Source organism: Chiloscyllium punctatum, chromosome 11 (genome assembly GCF_047496795.1).
Source record: "Chiloscyllium punctatum isolate Juve2018m chromosome 11, sChiPun1.3, whole genome shotgun sequence".
Taxonomy (NCBI): Eukaryota; Metazoa; Chordata; class Chondrichthyes; order Orectolobiformes; family Hemiscylliidae; genus Chiloscyllium; species Chiloscyllium punctatum.
Genome location: NC_092749.1, coordinates 8,962,235 through 8,984,069, shown reverse-complemented (window position 1 = coordinate 8,984,069; position 21,835 = coordinate 8,962,235). Strand labels below are relative to the sequence as shown.

The window sequence follows — 21,835 nt, the reverse complement described above, 5'->3', positions numbered from 1 at the left end:
TCTCACAGCCCGTCTTATCATATCCAAAACATGGTGGCTATGATACTACCTTTGGCAGATCAGTGTTCTACAAAACAGAGTCACTTATTGCTTGACTTTCCTGGTATTTGCTTCCAGGTTGCTGTTGTCTTAGAAGCTGCGAATGCTCACATTTGTAGAAAAGCCCATCGGGTAGTCTCTGAGATGTTACATCAGCCGGTCTGTGTTTCAGTCTGTGATCCATCAACAAAGACAATCATGGAACTTCAGGGAGCCACGATTCCACATTTACCACCCGGGAGATTATTTCATTTTACAATGGATGAAAAATTATAATTACCCATTTGAGACACAATCCACCTATCATCTCAACTCCAGACCATCTTCCCCAGACACGTATACTTAAGTGGGAAATCAGGAGGGCAAAACGGGGACATGAGATAGCTTTGGCAAATAGAATTAAGGAGAATTCAAAGGGTTTTTACAAATATATTAAGGACAAAAGGGTAACTAGGGAGAGAATAGGGGCCCTCAAAGATCAGCAAAGCATCCTTTGTGTGGAGCCACAGAAAATGGGGGAGAGACTAAATGAATATTTTGCAGCAGTATTTACTGTGGAAAAGGATCTGGAAGATATAGACTGTAGGGAAATTGATGGTGACATCTTGCAAAACGTCCAGATTACAGAGGAGGAAGTGCTGGATGTCTTGAAATGGTTAAAAGTGGATAAATCCCCAGGACCTGATCAGGTGTACCTGAGAACTCTGTGGGAAGTTAGAGGAGTGATTGCTGGGCCTCTTGCTGAGATATTTGTATCATCGATAGTCACAGGTGAGGTTCTGGAAGACTGGAGGTTGGTAAACGTGGTGCCACTGTTTAAGAAGGGTGGTAAGGACAAGCCAGGGAACTATAGACTGGTGAGCCTGACCTTGGTGGTGGGCAAGTTGTTGGAGGGAATCCTGAGGGACAGGATGTACATGTATTTGGAAAGGCAAGGACTGATTCGGGATAGTCAACATGGCTTTGTGCATGGGAAATCATGTCTCACAAACATGATTGAGTTTTTTGAAGAAGTAACAAAGAACATTGATGAGGGCAGAGCAGAAGATGTGATCTATATGGTCTTCAGTAAGGCATTCGGCAAGGTTCCCCATGGGAGACTGATTAGCAAGGTTAGATCTCATGGAAATACAGGGAGAACTAGCCATTTGAATACAGAACTGCCTCGAAGGTAGAAGACAGAGGATGGTGGTGGAGGGTTGTTTTTCAGACTGGAGGCCTGTGACCAATGAAGTGCCACAAGGATCGGTGCAGGGCCCTCTACCTTTTGTCATTTACATAAATGATTTGGATGCAAGCATAAGAGGTACAGTTAGTAAGTTTGCAGATGACACCAAAATTGGAGGTGTAGTGGACAGCAAAGAAGGTTACCTCAGATTACAACAGGATTTGGACCAGATGGGCCAATGGGCTGAGAAGTGGCAGATGGAGTTTAATTCAGATAAATGCGAGGTGCTGCATTTTGGGAAAGCAAATCTTAGCAGGATTTATACACTTAATGGAAAGGTCCTAGGGAGTGTTGCTGAACAAAGAGACCTTGGAGTGCAGGCTTATAACTCCTTGAAAGTGGAGTTGCAGGTAGATAGGATAGCGAAGAAGGCATTTGGTATGCTTTCCTTTATTGATCAGAGTATTGAGTACAGGAGTTGGGAGGTCATGTTGCGGCTATACAGGACATTGGTTTAGCCATGTTTGGAATATTGTGTGCAATTCTGGTCTCCTTCCCATCGGAAAGATGTTGTGAAACTTGAAAGGGTTCAGAAAAGATTTACAAGGATGTTGCCAAGGTTGGAGGATCTGAGCTGCAGGGAGAGGCTGAACAGGCTGGGGCTGTTTTCCCTGGAGCATTGGAGGCTGAGGGGTAACCTTATAGAGGTTTACAAAATTATGAGGGGCATAGATAGGATAAATAGACAAAGTCTTTTCCCTGGGGTCGGGGAATCCAGAACTAGAGGGCATAGCTTTATGGTGAGAGGGGAAAGATATGAAAGAGACCAAAGGGGCAACTTTTTCACGCAAAGGGTGGTACGTGTATGGAATGAGCTGCCCGAGGATGTGGTGGGGGCTGGTACAATTACAACATTTAAGAGGCATTTGGATGGGTATATGAACAGGAAGGGTTTGGAGGGATATGGGCCGGGTACTGGCAGGTCGGACTAGATTGGGTTGGGATATCTGGTCGGCATAGACGGGTTGGACCGAAGGGTCTGTTTCCATGCTGTATATTTCTATGACTCTGACCCTGACCCAACCCTGACACCTCCCACAGATTCCCCCCTCCCTCTTTGACACCCTCATCTAGTTACCCCTCCACTGTTACCTCACCCAGTAACACCATTCGCTCCCTGACTCCCTCACCCAGAAACCCCCTCCCTCCCTGACTGCCTCACCCAGTTATCCCCTTCCCTCCCTGATACTTCACCCAGATACCTCCTCCATCCCTGAAACCTGCATCCACATATCCCCTTCCCTCCCTGATACTTCACCCAGATACCTCCTCCCTTTGTGACACCTTTACCCAGATACCTCTTCTCTCCCTGACACCTCACCCAGATACCCCATCCCTCCCTGAAACTTGCACCTACATATCCCCTTCCCTCCCTGACACCCTCACCGACATATCCCCTTCCCTCCCTGACACCCTCACCGACATATCCCCTTCCATCCCCGATACTTCACCCAGATACCTCCTCCCTCTGTGACACCTTCACCCAGATACCCCCCCTCCCTGACACCCTCACCCAGTTAACTCCGCCCTCCCTGACACCTTCACCCATATACCCCGTCCCTCCCTGAAACCCGCACCCATATATCCCCTTCCCTTCCTGACACTTCACCCAGATAAGCACCCCTCCACGAACCCCCTCTGAAAACAGCAGCAGCGTTTTGAGTGAACTCTCTTGGTTGTGTTCCCATGGCACCTTCAGAAGTAGGAACTTTGCAATTATTTGAGCTGCCTTTGTTCCTCACTCACTCTGTACTGTACAGATCCACTGGCTCAGACCAGTCACAACGGAAATCTGTGCTAACTCGGTGACTCCAATTGTACTGCTGCCTGGCAACGTGGCAGAGAAACGAGAATGTTGCTGTCTGTCAGTGAATACCAACAAACAGCTCAGCCAACACTGAGGGCAACAGTGGTTGAAGAGGAAGAAAGATCCTCAGTGTGTGTTTAGCAAGCCAATGGCACTGGAATTTGCTGAGGTCGAATGTAGGAGTTTCCCAGGACTGATCTTCATTCAGTGTCACAGAGGCGAGTTTTACAGAGAACATTCCGAATCACACAATTGTGACAGCTCAGAAAGAGGCCATTCGGGCCATTATCTGTGCCCCAGCCCTCTGAATGAGCAATCCACCCCAGGCCACTCCCTCTCCTTCTCCCCACAACACTGCACCTTCTTCCTGCTTCGGGTAATAATTCCGTTCTCTCGGGAACGCTTCGATTCAATTTGTACCCTCACATTGTGCCCCCCCCCCCCCCCCCCCCATCCCCCTATACACATACTCATACCATGGTCTCACACTCTGTCTCTCACACACAAGCACACAAAGATGCACACACACACAGTCACACACAAACACACACACTGTCTCTCAGACATGCACACTCATACACGCACACTTACACACCTCTCTCTCACACACACTCACAATCTCTCTCTGTCTCACACACTCACAAACACACTTTCTCACATACACAGACTCCCATTCTATCTCTCTCATTTTCATGCACACATATTCTTTTTCTCTCACAGACACTCAGACACCCTCTCTCTCACACACTCTCTCTTATACACATTCATACAGTCTCACACTCTATCTCTCTCACACACACACATTCTCGTTGACAGATACTTGTTCTGACAACACACTCCTACACACACACACTCTCTCTCTCTCACACACACACACACACTCACGTACATGTACACACCACACATATTCACTCACACCCACCCACACACTCACTCAGTCACTCACTCTCACACACCCACCCACACCCCAAACCACTCTCTGTGGGAACGTTTCTCCTCATTTTGCTGTTGCAAAGCACCACAAATCTATATCTGTCTCATTCTTTATCCTTCCTTCAGTTGGAACAGGTTCTCCTGATCTACTCAGCCCAGACCCCTCATGATTTTGAAGACTTCGTTCAAAAGTCCTTGCACTTTCTCTACTAGATGGGAAACAGTTTCCAAGTTATCCATGTCACTGAGGTTCCTCAACCTTGGAAGCATTCCCATGAATCTTTTTCATATCCTGTCCAACACTTCACACAACACAAAGGGAATAGGCCTAGAACTGGACATGTTTCCCAAGTGGAAAAGAGCATGGCAGGCAATGACGAGAGGGGATCAGTCCTGGGACCCAGCTAGTCATGTTAATGATTTAGATGAAGGAAACTAAATGTAATATCTCAAAATGACACAAAGCTGGGTGGGAGGGTGAGCTGTGTAAAGATATTGCAGTGTGATTTGAAAGGGCTGAGTGAGTGGGTAAATGCATAGTATATAGAGTTATTTGTTACACAGCACAGAAACAGACAGTAGAATCAAAGTCTTCCAATCTCATCCTATTTGCCAGCATTTGGCCGATATCCTTCTAAAACTTTCCTATTCATATACTCATCCAAAAGCCTTTTAAATGCTGTAATTGTACCAGCCTCCATCTTTGGCAGCTCGTTCCATACACACACCATCCTCTGTATGAAAACATTGCCCCTTAGGTCCCTTTTAAATCTTTCCCCTCCCTCACCTTAAACCATTGCCCTCTGGTTTTGGTCTCACTCACACTGGGGTAAAGACATTAGCTATTCACCCTATCTAAGCTCTTTATGATTTTATAAACATCTATTAGGTCATGCTCCAGGGAAGAAAGTCCCAGTCTATTCAACCTCTTTCTGTAGCTCCAACCCTGGTAATAGCTTTGTAAATCTTTTCTGACCCTTTCAAGGTTAACAACATCTTTCTAATAGCAAGGAGACTAGAATTGTACACAGTATTTCAAAAGTGCCCTAATCAATGTCCTGTACAGCTGCAACATGACCTCCCAACTCCTGTACTCAATGCACTGACCAATAAAGGAAAGCATACCAAGTGCCTTCCTCACTATCCTGACTACCTATGAGTCAACTTTCAAGGGATTATGCACCTGTATCCGAAGGTCTCTTTGTTTGTAGCAAGTTGTGGAAAAATGTGAAGTTATCCACTTTGGTAGCAAAGATTGGAAGGAAGATTATTGTTTTAGTGGCAATAAATTGAGAGAGGGGAATGTTCATTGAGACCTGGGTGTCCTCATGCACCACTTGCTGACAGTAAGCATGTAGGGGCAGCAGGCAGTGAAGAAGGCAAACTGTATTTTGGCCTTGATAGTGAGAGGATTCAAGTGCAAGAGCAGCAATGTCTTTCTGCAATTACGCAGGGTGGTGGTGAGACCACATCTGGAACGTTTTGAGCAATTTTGGTCTCCTTACCAGAGGAAGGATTTGCTTGCTACAGAGGGAGTGCAGCAAAGGTTTACCAGACTGGTTCATGGAATGGTAGGGCTGATGTATGAGGAGAGATTGAGTCAATCAGGATTGGATACACTGGAGTTTAGGAGTACGCGGGGATCTCACAGAAACCTGGAAGATGCAAACAGGATTAATCGGGTTAGATGCAGGAAGGATGGTGGGGGACTCCAGAACTAGGAGTCATAGTTTAAAGGTTTAGGGGAAACCCTTTTAAGACTGAAATGAGGAGAAATTTCTTCACCTGGTGAGCCAGTGGAATATATTGCCACAGAAAGTGGTTGAGGCCAAAACAATATGTGTTTTCAAGAAGGAGGTAGATATAGTTCTTGTGGCTAAAGGGGTCAAGAGATGGGGGGGGAGAGGATGGCAATTTAGGGTATTGATCTTGATGGTCAGCCATGATCATACTGAATGGTGGAGTAGGCCCGAGGGGATCGAGTGGCCTACTCCTGCCCCTATCTTCTACGTTTCAATGTTTCCAGTTATTTATTTTCCATGATGCTAAGTTTCTCTCTGTATATATTTCTATGTATCAATGTTTATGATTCAATGTTTCTATGTATCTATTTATCCATGTATCTATGTATCCATGTATCTATACATGTATGCTTCTATCTGTCTATGTGTCTATGATTCCCAGCGTATATGTTTCTATATATCTCTGTTTCAGTGCTGCAATATGATGAAGAAGAAACATGTGCTGAACACAATCTCTCTATCATGCCTGTCTGGACAAACACAGAGATTCCTGAGATCTGGAACAGTCCTCAGGATCTTTGCATGGGTGAGGTGGCCAGTCTAGTGCTTCATTGTCAGACTGGGATGTCCTGAGGAAGCCAGTCCTGGCAGTTGTGAGGAGAAGTGGGAAAAGAGCCCTTGAAGGGCAGTTATTGACCACTTGCCTCCTGTCCCTTTGAAGGCAAACTTTAAAAAATGTACCTCACTGAAGGTGGAGCTGGGAGGTGTTCCTGACCAATCTTTTTAACATCACCACACCCTCACCAAAACCTGCTGCAGATTGTCCATCTCACCCCTTCCTCCTGATTCCACCCCCCACCCCCACCCCATCCCCGGCCCCTCAAATCGCAGATCCATCCATCACTGTAACCAGTGACTTGAACAGGTTGGTTCATGAGATCCCAAATCTCCAACACCCTCCTCCCTCACTCCCCCCCAGACACACATTCAACATGGTTTTAACAAAAAAAGCCAGAAATATTCCCACATCATACAGCACTAGAAATCTGCTCTCCATTGCAAATTGGCTCTGTGTGTGTGTGTCTGAGAGAGACAGAGTATGTGTGTAAGTGTGCATGTGAGAGGGTGTGTGTTTAACGACAAGTGTGTGAGAGAGTGAGCATGTGTGTGAGAGAGCGGGATTGTGTGTGAGAGAACTGTGTGTGTGAGAGAACTGTGTGTGTGAGAGAGAGTCGAATGTGTGTGTGTGTGTGTGTGTATGTGTGAGTGTGTGTGAGAGAGAGAGAGAGACAGTGTGTTTTTTGGGGGGGCTGGTGGGATGAGTTGTCTCAAACAATCCAGAGTGGAGGTGGCTCGATGGAAATTAAGGTATAGGTCAACCAATGAAATGGGTTTTATATACATTTATTTAAAATAAAGAGAGAAACAGCAAGGTGAGAAGGACAGTCAATTGGAAGTGTCAGCATAAGCATCATGGCCTGCTGTACTCTGCGACTCAATGACCTACTTCAGTTCCTATGCTCATTTGCAGCTGATCTACCTGGTTATTACTCCATAATCACATGTCTTTTCATTCTGATTAAGAAACATTTTGAAAGAAGGTTACATATAACTGGCAATGTCTGAAAGGTTAGGCTCCTTCAGTTTGGGCAGCATGACTCTTACACTCTCGATGACCTTGTGGATCTGTGAGCCAGTCAGCACGAGCTCAGTGCCTGGACCTTCTAGCTGAGCTTGTGCACAGGTTTCCCTCACAAATGGGATCAGGGGAGCCATGCTGTACATGTGCTGTGCCTGAGCTTTCAACGCACTCACTCGCCCGTGTAGAGCTGAGAGGTGTTGGTAACAGTTCCTGAGTTTACACTGTACATTGGCCAATGCAGCCCGGGATCTTTTGAACTTCAGTAACTCTGCCCTCACCACACTCAGACTCTCTGCTGTCTCATCCCTTTTCTTCTCCAGCTCAGGGAACTGACGGGTGAGTTTCTCCAATTCCTCCTCATCCTTTATGATGCTCGCTTTCACCTGGGAGAGATCCTCCACAGCTATGTCCACTTCAGACTTCCTGTACAGTCGCTCCTTCTCAAAGGCAACAGCCATGGGGATCCCTGGAGGGAAAACCGAAAACAGCTCTCAGGCTAAAGTGACAGACAATCCTCTGTTGTAAAATGCCCAATACTGTTCCTCTTACTGATCACAACCAGCATCTTCTAACCCCAGTGAGAATCAATCAACAAATTTCTACTCAAAACTAGTATTACATTCTGAAGTATCACACATTCCAAACTCAGAAATTCCCCCAAAGCTGTTCATTGGTGATCAGTCTCACCAAAAGCCTATCATTCCACAATTCCACAAGAAACTCACACAACATGAAATTTAAGAATCTTGTCCTGGTTTGTAATCTTTTCCCTGTGTTTCAAACCCATATGGATTGTGAGATTGCATGTGGTAATGACCAAAAACATCTATTTTTGAGATGTCAATTGTAGACTAAATGTTAGTCAGTACACCAGGAAGATCACCCTGACCAGTTTGCGAACAAGAGCCACAGGGCTTCCTCTATGTACAGTATATCCCTTTACATTGTAAAATATTTGAGAGAGCTTCACAGGAAACGCCTGACACCAAATAACATTAGGAGGAATACGATCAAAGGTTCTGTCATTTTTAGAAGCATCAATCAGCTCAACATGAATAAGTCTTTTTCTCTCAACATAGATACTGCCAAACCTACTGGGATTCTGAGCACCTTTTACATCGAACATAGAATGTTACAGCACAGTTCAGGCCCTTTGGCCCTCGATATTGTGCCAACCTGTGAAATTAATCTGATGCCCATCTAACCTACACTGTTCCATTAGTATCCATTTGTATGTCCAATGCCCATTTAAATGCCCTTAACATCAGCAAGTCTACTACTGTTGCTGGCAGGCCATTCCACACGCCCACTACTCTCTGAGTCTGTCCTAAATCTATCATCCTCAATTTAAAGCTATATTCCCTTATGTTAGCCTTCACCAACTAAGGAAAAAGACTCTCACTGTCCACACTATCTAACCCTCTGATTATCTTATACATCTCGATTAAGTCACCTCTCAACTTTCTTGTCTCCAACGAAAACAACCTTAGTTCCCTCAGCCTTTCCTTGTAAGTCCTTCCCTCCATACCAGGCAACATCCTCGTAAATTTCCTGTGAACCCTTTCCAAAGCTTCCACATCCTTCCTATAGTGGGATGACCAGAACTGTATGTAATACTCCAGGTGTGGCCTTACTAGTGTCTTATACAGCTGAAACATGACCTTGTGGCTCTGAAACTCAATTCCCCTACCACTAAACACCAACACACCATATGCCTTATTAACAACCCTATCAACCTGGGTGGCAACTTTCAGGAATTTATGTACCTGGACACTGTGATCTCTCTGTTCATCAACACTGCCAAAAATTTTACCAATAGCCTAGTACTCTGCATTCCTATTACTTCTTCCAAAGTGAACTACCTCACACCTTTCTGCATTAAACTCCATTTGCCACTTCTCAGCCCAGCTCTGCATCTTATCTATGTCCCTCTGTAACCCACACCATCCTTCGGCACTATCCACAACTTTGCCTACCTTAGTGTCATCCGTAAATTTACTAACCTATCCTTCTACGCCTACATCCAGATCATTTATAAAAATGACTAACAGCAGTGGCCCCAAAGCAGATCCTTGCAGCTCACCACTGGTAACTGAGCTCCAGGATAAACATTTCCCATTAACCACCACTCTCTATCTTCTTTCAGCTAGCCAATTTCTGATCCAAACCGCTAAATCACCTACAATCCTGAACCTCCATATTTTGTGCACTAGCCTACCGTGTGGAACCTTATCAAACGCCTTACTGAAGTACATATAGACCACATCAATCGCTTTACCTTCAGCCATCTGTTTTGTCACCTTCTCAAAGAACTCAATAAGGTTAGTGAGGCATGACCTACCCTTCAAAAAACAGTGTTGACTATCCCTAATCAAATTATTTCTTTCCAGATGATAATAAATCCTATCTCTTATAACCTTTTCCGACACCTTACCCACAACCGAAGTAAAGCTCACTGGCCTTTAATTACCAGCACTGTCCTGATTCCCCTTCCTAAACAAGGGAACAACATTTACTATCCTCCAGTCTTCTGACATTACTCCTGTCGACAATGATGACATAAAGATCGAAGCCAAAGGCTCAGTTATCTCCTCCCTGGCTTCCCACAGAATCTGAGGATAAATCCCATCTGGCCCAGGGGTCTTACCTATTTTCAGATCTTCTAAAATTGCTAAAACTTCCTCTTTGTCAACCACAAACCCATCTAATCATGTAGCCTGTATCTCCATACTCTCACTAACATTGCCTTTTTTCAATGTGAATACTGATAAGCGATTCCCCTATGTCCTTAGATTCTTCACACAACTTTCCACTACTATCTTTGATTGTCCTTAATCTTGCTCTAGTCATTCTTTTATTCCTGATATACCTATAGAAGGCCTTAGGGATTCCTTGATTCTAACTGCCAACAACTTCTCATGCCCCCTCCGGGCTCTTCTTAGCCCTCTCTTTAGATCTTTTCTGGCTCACGCTCAAGCCCCCTAACTGAGCCTTCACATCTCATCCTAATGTAAGCCTTCTTCTTCCTCTTGACAAGAGCTTCAATTTCTTTAGTAAAACATGCCTCCCTCTCTCGACAACCACCTCCCTGCCTGATAGGTATATACTTATCAAGGACCCGCTGTAGCTGGACCTTGAATAAGCTTCACATTTCAAGTGTGTCCCCTGCAGTTTCCTTCCCCATCCTATGCATCCTAAATCTTGCCTAATCACATCATAATCGCCTTTCCCCCAGTTATACCTCTTTCCCCACAGTATATACCTAGCCTTGCCCACTGCTATTGTAAACATTAGGAGAAAGTGAGGACTGCAGATGCTGGAAATCAGAGCCTAAAATGTGTTGCTGGAAAAGCGCAGCAGGTCAGGCAGCATCCACGGAGAAGGAGAATTGACGTTTTGGGCATGAGCCCTTCTTCAGGAATGAGGAAAGTGATGAAAGGCTTTTGCCCGAAACATCGATTTCTAAGCTCCTTGAATGCTGCCTGAACTGCTGTGCTCTTCCAGCACCACTAATCCAGAATCTGGTTTCCAGCATCTGCAAGCCATTGTTTTTACCTCAATGAGGAAAGTGTGCCAAGCAGGCTAAGATAAAAGGTAGGGAGGAGGGACTTGGGGGAGGGGCGTTGGGAATGCGATAGGTGGAAGGAGGTTAAGGTGAGGGTGATAGGCTGGAGTGGGGGTGGGGGCAGAGAGGTCAGGAAGAAGATTGCAGGTTAGGAAGGTGGTGCTGAGTTCGAGGGATTTGACTGAGACAAGGTGGGGGGAGGGGAAATGAGGAAACTGGAGAAATCTGAGTTCATCCCTTGTGGTTGGAGGGTTCCTAGGCGGAAGATGAGGTGTTCTTCCTCCAGCCATCCATGCAACACGACGGCTGGAGGGAGAGCACCTCATCTTCCGCCTAGGAACACTCCAACCACAAGGGATGAACTCAGATTTCTCCAGTTTCCTCGTTTCCCCTCCCCCCACCTTGTCTCAGTCAAATCCCTCGAACTCAGCACCACCTTCCTAACCTGCAATCTTCTTCCTGACCTCTCCGCCCCCACCCCCACTCCGGCCTATCACCCTCACCTTGACCTCCTTCCACCTATCGCATTCCCAACATCCCTCCCCCAAGTCCCTCCTCCCTACCTTTTATCTGAGCCTGCTGGACACACTTTCCTCATTCCTGAAGAAGGGCTCATGCCCGAAACGTCGATTCTCCTGCTCCTTGGATGCTGCCTGATCTGCTGCGCTTTTCCAGCAACACATTTTCAGCTCTATTGTAAACATTACCAAATTATAGTCACTATCGCCAAAGTGCTCACCTACCTCCAAATCAGTCACCCCATCGGGTTTATTCCCCAGTACCAAATCCAATATGGCATCACCCCTTGTTGGCCTGTCTACATACTGTGTCAGAAAACCACCCTGCACACATTGAACAAGAACTGTCCCATCTAAGCTACTTGAATTGTAGTATTCCCAGTCAATATTAGGGAAGTTAAAGTCCCCTGTTACTCTCCGCTCTGTTTTTAGTTATAGGTTTTAAGGAGTATCTTCAATCTGGTGAGAGATCGTGAGGCAGAGAGGTTTATGGAGGATTTTGAGAAAGTAGCAAACTGTATAGATAAAGGTGAACCAGTAGGTGTATTATCTTTGGATTTCCAAACATAAGTTGTCAAGTTGCCACACATTAAGCTACATGATAAGATAAATGCCATGGTATTGGGGATAATATATTGGATAAAAGATTGGCTAATGAATAGAAGACAAAGAGATAGGATAAAAAAGATATTTTCAGGACAACAACTTGGAACTAGTGGAGTTCCACTGGGATCAGTGCTGGGCTACAATTACTTACAATACAAATGAATGATTTGGATGAGGAAAGTGAACATACTGCAGCCAAGTTTGTAAATGACACAAAAACAGGTGGGACAGCAAAGACTAACATCCCCTTGAAGCTCTGATAACCCACTCACAGCCCTCAGCATCAGGAGACCGACTGTGAGATTGACTGGCAGTTCCAGAGGTCACTGTGACACTCAGACCTCAGAGAGACCTACACAGCGATAAGAAAGACTCGAGGAAATGCTGGTGAGGGTGACACATTGCATCTGCAGAGGGATATTGAGGTTAAATGGTAAGGACTTGGAAGATCGAATATAACATGGGAAAATGTGAGTCAATGCACTTTGGCAGGACGAATAGAGAAGCAGAATATTACTTAAATGGAGAAAGACTACAGAAAGTTTAGGGCGGCACGGTGGCACAGTGGTTAGCACTGCTGCCTCACAGCACCAGAGACCTGGGTTCAATTCCCGCCTCAGGCGACTGACTGTATGGAGTTTGCACGTTCTCCCCGTGTCTGCGTGGGTTTCCTCCGGGTGCTCCGGTTTCCTCCCACAGTCCAAAGATGTGTAGGCCAGGTGAATTGGCCATGCTAAATTGCCCGTAGTGTTAGGTAAGGGGTAGATGGAGATGTAGGGGTAGGTGGGTTACGCTTCGGCGGGGCGGTGTGGACTTGTTGGGCCGAAGGGCCTGTTTCCACACTGTAAGAAATCTAATCTATTAAAAAAAAAGTTTCAGAGCAGAGGGATTTGAGGGACCTCATGCCTGAATCACAAAAATCTGGCATCCAAGGTCTGTGGGTAATAGGGAAGGCACAGTGGCTCAGTGGTTAGCACTGCTGCCTCACAGCACCAGGATTCCAGGTTCGATTCCAGCCTTGGGTGACTGTCTGTGTGGAGTTTGCACATTCTCCCCGTGTCTGTGTGGGTTTCCTCCAGATGCTCCTGTTTCCTCCCACAGTCCAAAGATGTGCAGATCAGGTGAACTGGCCATGCTAAATTGCCCGTAGTTTTAGGTGCATTAGTCAGAGGGAAACGGGTCTGGGTGGGTTACTCTTCGGAAGGTCGGTGTGGACTTGTTGGGCCGAAGAGCAAGTTTCCATACTGTAGGGAATCTAATCTAATCTCAAATAAAGAGTTGGCCTGTATTTCAAACAGAATGGAATATAAAAATAGGGAGTCAAGATTAGAATGGTGCTGGAAAAGTTAGTGCCTTGTCTATATTTAGCAAGACCTCCCTATTTTTAAAGGCAGAAGTAGGTACTGCAGATGCTGGAGATTAGAGTCAAGATTAGAGTGGTGCTGGAAAAGCACAGCAGGTCAAGGCAGCATCTGAGGAGCAGGAAAATTGACGTTTCGGGCAAAAGTCCTTCACTAGGAATGGTCTTTTGCCCAAAACATCGATTTTCCTGCTCCTCGGATGCTGCCTGACCTGCTGTGCTTTTCCAGCACCACTCTAATCTTGACTCTAATCTCCAGCATCTGCAGTACCTACTTCTGCCTTTAAAAATAGGGAGTCTTGCTAAATATATACAAGGCACTAACTTGACCACACCTTGAATATTGTGGGCAGTTTTGACCCACTTATCCAAGGAAAGAATATTGGCATTGGAGACAGTCCAGAGAAGGTTCACCAGGTTGATACCGGTGTGGAGGGGCTCTCTAATGAGGAGAGGTTGAGTAGATTGTGTCTGCACTCACTGAAGTTTAGAACAATGAGAGACAATCTTATTGAAACATGCAAGATTCCAAGAGGGGGCTTGACAGGATAGATGTGAAAAGTTTGGTTCTTCTTGTGGGAGAGTCTAGGATCAGAGGGCATCACCTCAGAATAAGGGGTTGCACATTTAAGGCAGAGAGTACTGAATGTGTAGAACTCTTCACCAGAGAGGGTTAATGAGGTTGGGTTGCTAAGTATAAGATATGTAATCAGTAAGGGTGTTGAGGTTTAAGGGGAAAAGGCAGAAAAATGGAGTTGAGGATTATCAGAGCAGACATAATCTCATTGAATGGTGATGTAGACTTGATGGGATGAATGGCCTACTCCTCACACAGCATATGGTCTTCTGGAAATTTCAAAGCATGGGGCCCAGACAGCTGAAGGTATGGTCAGGAATGATGGAGTGACTGAAGTGGGGAATGCACGAGGCTAGACTTTGACAGATGGAGAGATCATGGAGGGTCGTGGGACTGGGCAATGTTACAGGAAATAAGAGGTGAGAGCCCAGAGAGGGGTTTAAATGGAAGACTGAGAATTTTACAATTGAGGTGTTGTTTCACTGGGAGCTAATGTAGTCCAGTGAGTAAGGGGATGAATTATCAGAGGAGTTTGGTTTGCATTAGGATAACAGCAGCAGAATTCTATACGAGTTCAAACCCCTCGAGAATTGAAGGTGAAAGGTGGTGAGGAATCTGTTGGAATAATTAAGGTCTGACATCTCAAGGGATTTCATTGTCCAAGGAGCGAACAGGAACTGGGTGGCGGAAAGATGTGAAACTTGAAAGGGTTCAGAAAAGATTTACAAGGATGTTGCCAGGGTTGGAGGATCTGAGCTACAGGGAAAGGCTGAACAGGCTGGGGCTGGGGACCTTATAGAGGTTTACAAAAATATGAGGGGCATAGATAGGATAAATAGGCAAAGTCTTTTCCCTGGGGTCGGGGAATCCAGAACTAGAGGGCATAGGTTTAGGGTGAGAAGGGAAAGATATGAAAGAGACCTAAGGGGCAACTTTTTCATGCAGAGGGTGGTACATGTATGGAATGAGCTGCCAGAGGAACTGGTGGAGGCTGGTACAATTGCAACATTTAACAGGCATTTGGATGGGTATATGAATAGGAAGGGTTTGGAGGGATATGGGCTGGGTGCTGACAGGTGGGACTAGATTTGGTTGGGATATCTGGTCGGCATGGACGGGTTACACAGAACATAGAACATAGAAAAATACAGCGCAGTACAGGCCTTTTGGCCCTCGATGTTGCGCCGATCCAAGCCCACCTAACCTACACTAGCCCACTATCCTCCATATGCCTATCCAATGCCTGTTCAAATGCCCACAAAGAGGGAGAGTCCACCACTGCTACTGGCAGGGCATTCCATGAACTCACGGCTCTCTGAGTAAAGGGTCTGAAGGGTCTGCTTCCATGCTGTACATCTCTATGACTCTATGTTATATGTGTTATGTTGAGTCGTTGTAAAAATAATATTTAATTCTCCTTATAAACATCTTACCGATGCAGGGGATAACAAAACTCAGGCCAATTCCTATGTCTCTCCCCGTTTGTTTTTCTCCCTTTTTGGCTCTGGCTCCCCTCAGGGTCTGTTCCATTTGCTTCAGAGACACAGCAGCTGCCTGGAGCTGCCCCTCAGTCTGTTTCCTCTGGTCCTCTACTTCCACCAACTGATCCTGCGTGCACTTGAGGCATTTCTGCAGTTCCTTCTGCTCCTTGCTCAATTTGCCGTGCTGAACCATCAGCTTCTCACAACTTGCGTCGACGTCATCAACAATCCTACTCGCAGCCTCCTCCGCTGACAGGATCTCTCGTAGTGCAGATTCAATCTCAATCTTGAATTGTTTGCTGCTGGCCTCGCTGAGATCCCCTGTTCCCGCACTGACTGCAAGTTCAAGGAGGGTCAGGATGGAAGAGATCCCTCTGAGAAAAGATGGGGAGACGGCTTCTTTACAGTCCCTTTCATACACCTCACAATCCTCCATTGTGTTCAAGGTTAACCTGCGGAAACAGAGGAAATGAACAGTTTGGATGAAGCACAGATTCATTTCAGATCCATAGCTGAGGGAATTGGACAGGGCTGCAGCAGCAGGATTTGGTCTCTGAGATAGGGGAGAAGGCAGAATGTTAGAGAAGGAGGTGGAAATACAAGATGGCAGCAGTAAGAGGACATTAGTCAGGGGAAGAAGATAGGATATTAAATACAAAGCAGGTGGAGACAGTAGAAAGAGATCAGAAGGAAGTAGAGGTAGATGTAAGGAGGTAGGAAATTGATGTAAGTAGTTTGTCACAGAATGAGCACTTGATCTTGGAAATGAATAAGTGTCACTCAGAGCTAGGGAAACCCTCAGCTGCTGGTCTACCTTTCAGGAGCTGGTAGCATTGGCACAGTCCTGGGCACAAGCCATCGCCACTCTCCAATCTTAGAGGAAGAGAAATGTCTTCACTCAGACAGTTGTGAATCTGGATTTCCCTGCCCTAGGAAGCTGTGAATGCTGAGATGTTGAGGATATTGAAGGCAGAGATAGGTAAGATCTATGAACATTAAGAGACTCAGGGGATGTGGGGACATGGCAGTGGAGTAGACCTTGAAGACCAGCCAGGATCATTTGAATGATGCTGCAGCAGAGTCAAGGAGCTGTCTGACCTCCTGCAACTCCTATGTCCGATGTTCTCATGTGTTCTCCGAAATAACATCAAGAGTTAACTGCCTGACCCAACGAGAATGTTCAATCTGGACTCCTGATGTAGGATTAGTGTTGAGATTTAGGGGGGGGGGGGGGGGGGGGGGGGGGGGGTTGAACCTTTCAGCTATGTCCAACTCTGTCTCATGGCTTTCACAAAATCATTACCACTGCCCCAGATAAACTGGATTCATTGTGGTGGAATCTGAGAATGTGCAAATTAATGCAGTGTGAGATTTACATTTTACACTCAATCAATTCTGAGGATCCATCGATGGGGAAGTTACACTTCAGTAATGTCTCAATGCACTGGGTTTCATGCTAAAGAAAGGAAATCTAAGCTTTAGACACGCAGCTGCATAGAGTCAATAGGATGATGCTTAATGTGAGGAACCAGCTAAATGAGAGAAAGATTTGAAATGTTGGGGCTGGCTTTGCAGGAATTAAGGAGCCTTTAGGGTGCCTTGTTTATCATAACAAAGCAGTGGGATGGACTGGACAAAAATAAATTGCTTTGGGTGAATCCTAGAATCATAGAGTACAGAACCCATCACGTCTGTGAATTAACTCCAGTCAGGCCAGTATCCTATCAGCAAGTTGCCTTTTATTTACAGGTGTTTAGCACTTGACACTGGTCTGGCTTCCTCAGAGCCAGCTCACAGTGTGAACAGAACCTCTGACACTCCTGTGTGAGGACTCCCTGACTGGACCAGGTTAACAATCAGGGAACTCATATTCTGTGAGGTCACCTAGCTGACCTTGTTACAATCTCTACAGTCTGTATCACCAAAAATACACATCAACCTACATTAGCCCCACTTTCCTGCACTAGACCCATAGCTTTGAATATTACGACATTTCAAGAACTCACCCAAGTACTTTTTAAAGTATTTTTCAACTTCCTTCCAAAGCACCGTCTGGGTGAAAATGTTTCCTCACATTCCCTCTAAACCTCCTGCCTTTAAAGTTAACATTATGCCCCTTTGCTATTCACCCTTCAACTAAGGGGAACAGCTGCTTTCTCTCCACCTGTCCATGCCCCTCATAACCTTATACACCTCAGTCAGGCCCCCCTTCAACCTTCACTACTCCAAAGAAAACAACCTGAGTTTACCCAGCTTCGCTTCATCGATGAAATGTTCCATCCCAGGCACCTTCCTAGTGAATCTCTTCTCCCCACCCCCCCACCCCCCCATCATTCCTATAGTGTGGGGAGCAGAACTGCGTACAGTCCTCCAGCTGTGGCCTGATCAAAGTCTTGTGCAGCTGCAACCTCACCTCCCCTGCTCTGACAGTCTATGCCTCGACTGATAAAGGAATGTATCCTGTCTGCCTTTGTAATGACCCTTTTACCCTGTTCTGCCCCCTTCAGGGATCTGTGAATAATCTCCCCATGATCCCTCTGAACTTCATTGTGTCCTGCCATTCATTACATACTCCTCTTGTCTTGTTCTTTCATCCAAAGTGCATCCCCTCACATTTATCAGGGTGAAATTCCATCTGCCATTGATCTGTCTGACCAATCCACTTATATCCTCCTGTAACCAAACACTTTCCTCCTCACTGTCAACCACCCGGCCAATCTTTGTGTTAGCTGCAAACTAACTTAATATCCTCCCTGCACACTCTCATCTCCGTCATTGATGAATATCACAGACAATAAGGACCTCACGCTGATCCCTGTGGTACACCACTGCACACTGTGCTCCAGTCACACAAATGGCCTTCTACAACTACCCTCTGTCACCTGTCTTTAAGCTGATTTTAGATCCAAGTTGCCAAGTTATCTTTTACCTTCTTTATCAATCTCCATGTGTAACCTTGTCAAAGGCATTGCTGAAATCCTAATAAACTACATCAACTGCCCTTCCCTCATTCACATACATGGTTACCTACTGGAAAAATTCCAGATTTGTTCGGCATGACCTCCTTAGACAAAGAAAGCCTGACTATCCCTGAAAACCTTACCTCTCTAAATGGGGATTAACTTTCTCCTTCACTATTTTCTCCAACAGATTCCCTACCACTGATGTGGGACTCACTGGTGTATAGTTCCTGGTCAACTTTACTACCCTTCTTGTAAAGTGGAATCGCATTAGCTGTCCTCTAGTTCTCCAGAACCTCCCCTGTGGCCAGGGAGAGTCTTTAAAAAAAAAGGATCAAAGCCCTTGTAATTTCCTGCCTCGTCTCCTGCAGCAGCCTGGATACAATTCATCTGAATCAGGGGATTTTGTCCACTTTTAAATCTGCCAAAGTAAGCAATACCTCCACACTTCTGTATTAATCTGCTCAAAATCCTGACAGTCCATCTTCTCAATGTTGTACTAGCATCCATCCTCTCCTGGGTAAAGAGAGGCGTGAAATGCTCACTTAACACTCTATCAATGTTCTTCAACATCGCAAACAGATTGTTCCCTTGATCCCTAATGGATCCTACTCTTTCCCTGGTTATTCTCTTCCCCTATGCAGATTAATTGGGATTCTCCCTCATTTTACCTCCCAGCATTTCCTCATTCCTTTTTACTCTCCTAATTGCTCCACTGAGCTCTCCCAACCCCCCTGCACTTCCTATATTCTTGGGCCTCTGTTGTTTTTCTCCCTCTGTACCTGTCTCTTTTCCTTTTTATCCAGTCCTGAATATTCCTACACATCCGGGTTCTCTGGGCTTGTTCTTACACTTCACTCTAAAGGGAACATGTTGGGCATGTATTCTCCTCAGTATCTTTCTGACTGCCTCCCACTGTTCTGCTGTAGATTTACCCTCAAGTAGCGGTGCCCAGTCTACTTTTGCCAAATACTGCCATATTTTAATAAAATCCAATCCAAAACCTTTTCTCACAGATCATCTTTATCTTTTTCCATAACATACTGAAAACATATGGTGTTGCGGTTGCTATTCCTCCAATGCTCCTCACTGTAATCTCAAACATCTTGCCTGGCTTCATTCCCCAAAATTAAGTCCTGCCTTGCACCTTCCCCTATTGGACTTTTCATACTCTGAAACTTGTGATTTCAAATAAATCTATTGGACTATAACCTGGTGCCATGTGACTTCTGACTTCTACACATTGATATTAAAAGTTCTCCTCAATGTATTTCAGGAAATTTGCCTCCTTTAACCCCTTTATACTATGACTATCCCAAATAATTGCACATCCAACAATATCATTTATTGTATCCGTTGTTCCCGATGCGGTCTACTCTACATTGGGGAGACTGGGCGCCTCCTTGCAGAGCGCTTTAGGGAACATCTCCGGGACACCACACCAACCAACCCCACCGCCCCGTGGCCCAACATTTCAACTCCCCCTCCCATTCTACTGAACATGCAGGTCCTGGTCCTCCTTCACCGCCTCTCCCTCACCACCCGACGCCTGGAGGAAGAACGCCTCATCTTTTGCCTCAAAACACTTCAACCCCAAGGCATCAATGTAGACTTTACCAGTTTCCTCATTTCTCCTCCCCCTACCTTACCCCAGTTCCTAACTTCCAGCTCAGCACCGTCCTCATGATCTGTCCTACCTGCCAATCTCCATCCCACCTTTCTGCTCCACCCTCCACTCTGACCTATCATCTTCATCCCAACCCCATTCACCTATTGTACTCTTTGCTACCTTCTCCCCAGCCCCATCCCCCCCTCCCTCCCATTTATCTCTCCACCCTGGAGGCTCCCTGCCTCCATTCCTGATGAAGGGCTTTTGCCCGAAGCATCGATTCTCTTGCTCTTTGGATGCTGCCTGACCTGCTGTGCGTTTCCAGCACCACTCTAATCTAGACTCTGGTTTCCACCATCTGCAGTCCTCACTTTTGCCTGTCCCAAATAATGTTGGGGTAGTTGAAATACCCTAATAAGTATTTTTACACACCTTCGTGAATTCACTGCCCTGGTTGCTGAGAGGGCCAGAGTGAGTGTCCATCACATTAAGGAAAAGACATTTATAACAGGACATTTAATAAGGATTATTTTTGTGGAAGAACTATAACCTGACCCTGCGCTGAAAGTGCTCAGTAAGTCTTCACAGTCGATGTCCAGAAGAGACAGGTTTCTATGGCAATCTGTACATCCAGGTTCTAGAATGGTTGAAGGAAGAATCACCATGGTAACCTCTGTAAACAGAATCTTAAAGACAATGACAGTCAGTCAATTCCTGGCTGGATTTGATTATAGGTAGCTGTAAATAGCCCAATCCGGGAGATTAGAAACAAGCCCAGCCAATTTATCCTGAAAGATTCAATCTGATGCATCACTCCCTGGAAACATGAATAAAGGTATCGCTGTGGAGGCAGACTGCCCTCAGTTTAACATCTCACCTGAAAGGTAGCACGTTCGACAAAGCACTCCCTCTCTCAGTTACAGACAGTGGGTCTCAATCTGAATTAGATTCCTGGAACGGTGTTTGAAACTCCAGCATCTGAGTCTGAGCCAGCAGTAATGTCCACAGACAACATCTGATACACGGAAGGGATTTTCCAAAAGGAGCCAATACTTAGGTGAAGTGGTGAACGCAAATGTGTGCCAGTAATCCTCATCACTAACTCTGTCTAAATGCACTCTGCGTGACACATCACTGGAACTTTAAGTGTTGTACCATGAAATCTGTTGTCACAAAGATTCTTCTTGGCTTCTGACTCAGTCACCACATAAAGCAGTCTTTATGTACCAGACTGCTTTTCATCTCTTGCAAGCATCTGAATGAAAGATGCTTTGTTAGACAGGAAAGAGACTGTTGCTTGTTTGTTGCAAGTGAACATTAATACTTTCATATCTAAAAATGTCACTGTCTCTCCAGAGTCCAAATCACAATTAACACTGACCTCCCCAAACCCATTCACGGTGGCAGGAAGTTTTAAATAATGCTCAACTCTGAGAGGAAATGGTTCAAATGATAAATGCATTCACTGTGAAGATCAGACAAGATGCAAGCACCAAACCATCCAAAACAGAAAGCAATGGCAGAAACAATAAATATCACATTTATGTTCAAAATGGCACATGGGAAACTTGCCTGCATTAACTGGGGGACAGGATACAAGAACGGAGAGGTTATGCTGGAACTGTATAAAATGAAGGTTGGGCAACAACTGGAGTACTGTGTACAGATCGAGTCACCACATTGTAAAGATATGATTAGACTAGAGAGGGTGCCGAGGAGATTCACCAGGATGCTGTCTGGGCTGGAGTTGTTTTCCTTAGAGCAGTAA

The 21,835-nt window shown here is 45.5% G+C and overlaps 1 protein-coding gene across 1 annotated transcript; it reads right to left on the bottom strand.

Annotated features, from left to right (window-relative positions):
* Positions 1-6,634: 6,634 nt before the first annotated feature.
* LOC140482572 (uncharacterized) lies at positions 6,635-21,150 on the bottom strand. The gene is made up of 3 exons (XM_072580101.1): positions 20,945-21,150; positions 15,451-15,950; positions 6,635-7,857 (listed from the first exon to the last, which is right to left on the bottom strand). The coding sequence occupies exons 2-3, from the start codon at positions 15,932-15,934 to the stop codon at positions 7,352-7,354; spliced, it is 990 nt and encodes a 329-aa protein (XP_072436202.1). The 5' UTR covers positions 15,935-15,950; positions 20,945-21,150; the 3' UTR covers positions 6,635-7,351.
* Between the last annotated feature and the right edge of the window lie 685 nt (positions 21,151-21,835).

Excerpts from the sequence above, each read along its gene's own strand:
- LOC140482572 (XM_072580101.1), bottom strand. The coding sequence starts at position 15,934 with ATGGAGGATTGTGAGGTGTATGAAAGGGACTGTAAAGAAGCCGTCTCC. Across the intron at positions 7,858-15,450 it reads TTTTGTTATCCCCTGCATCG|GGATCCCCATGGCTGTTGCC; the intron begins GTAAGATGTTTA and ends TTTTCCCTCCAG.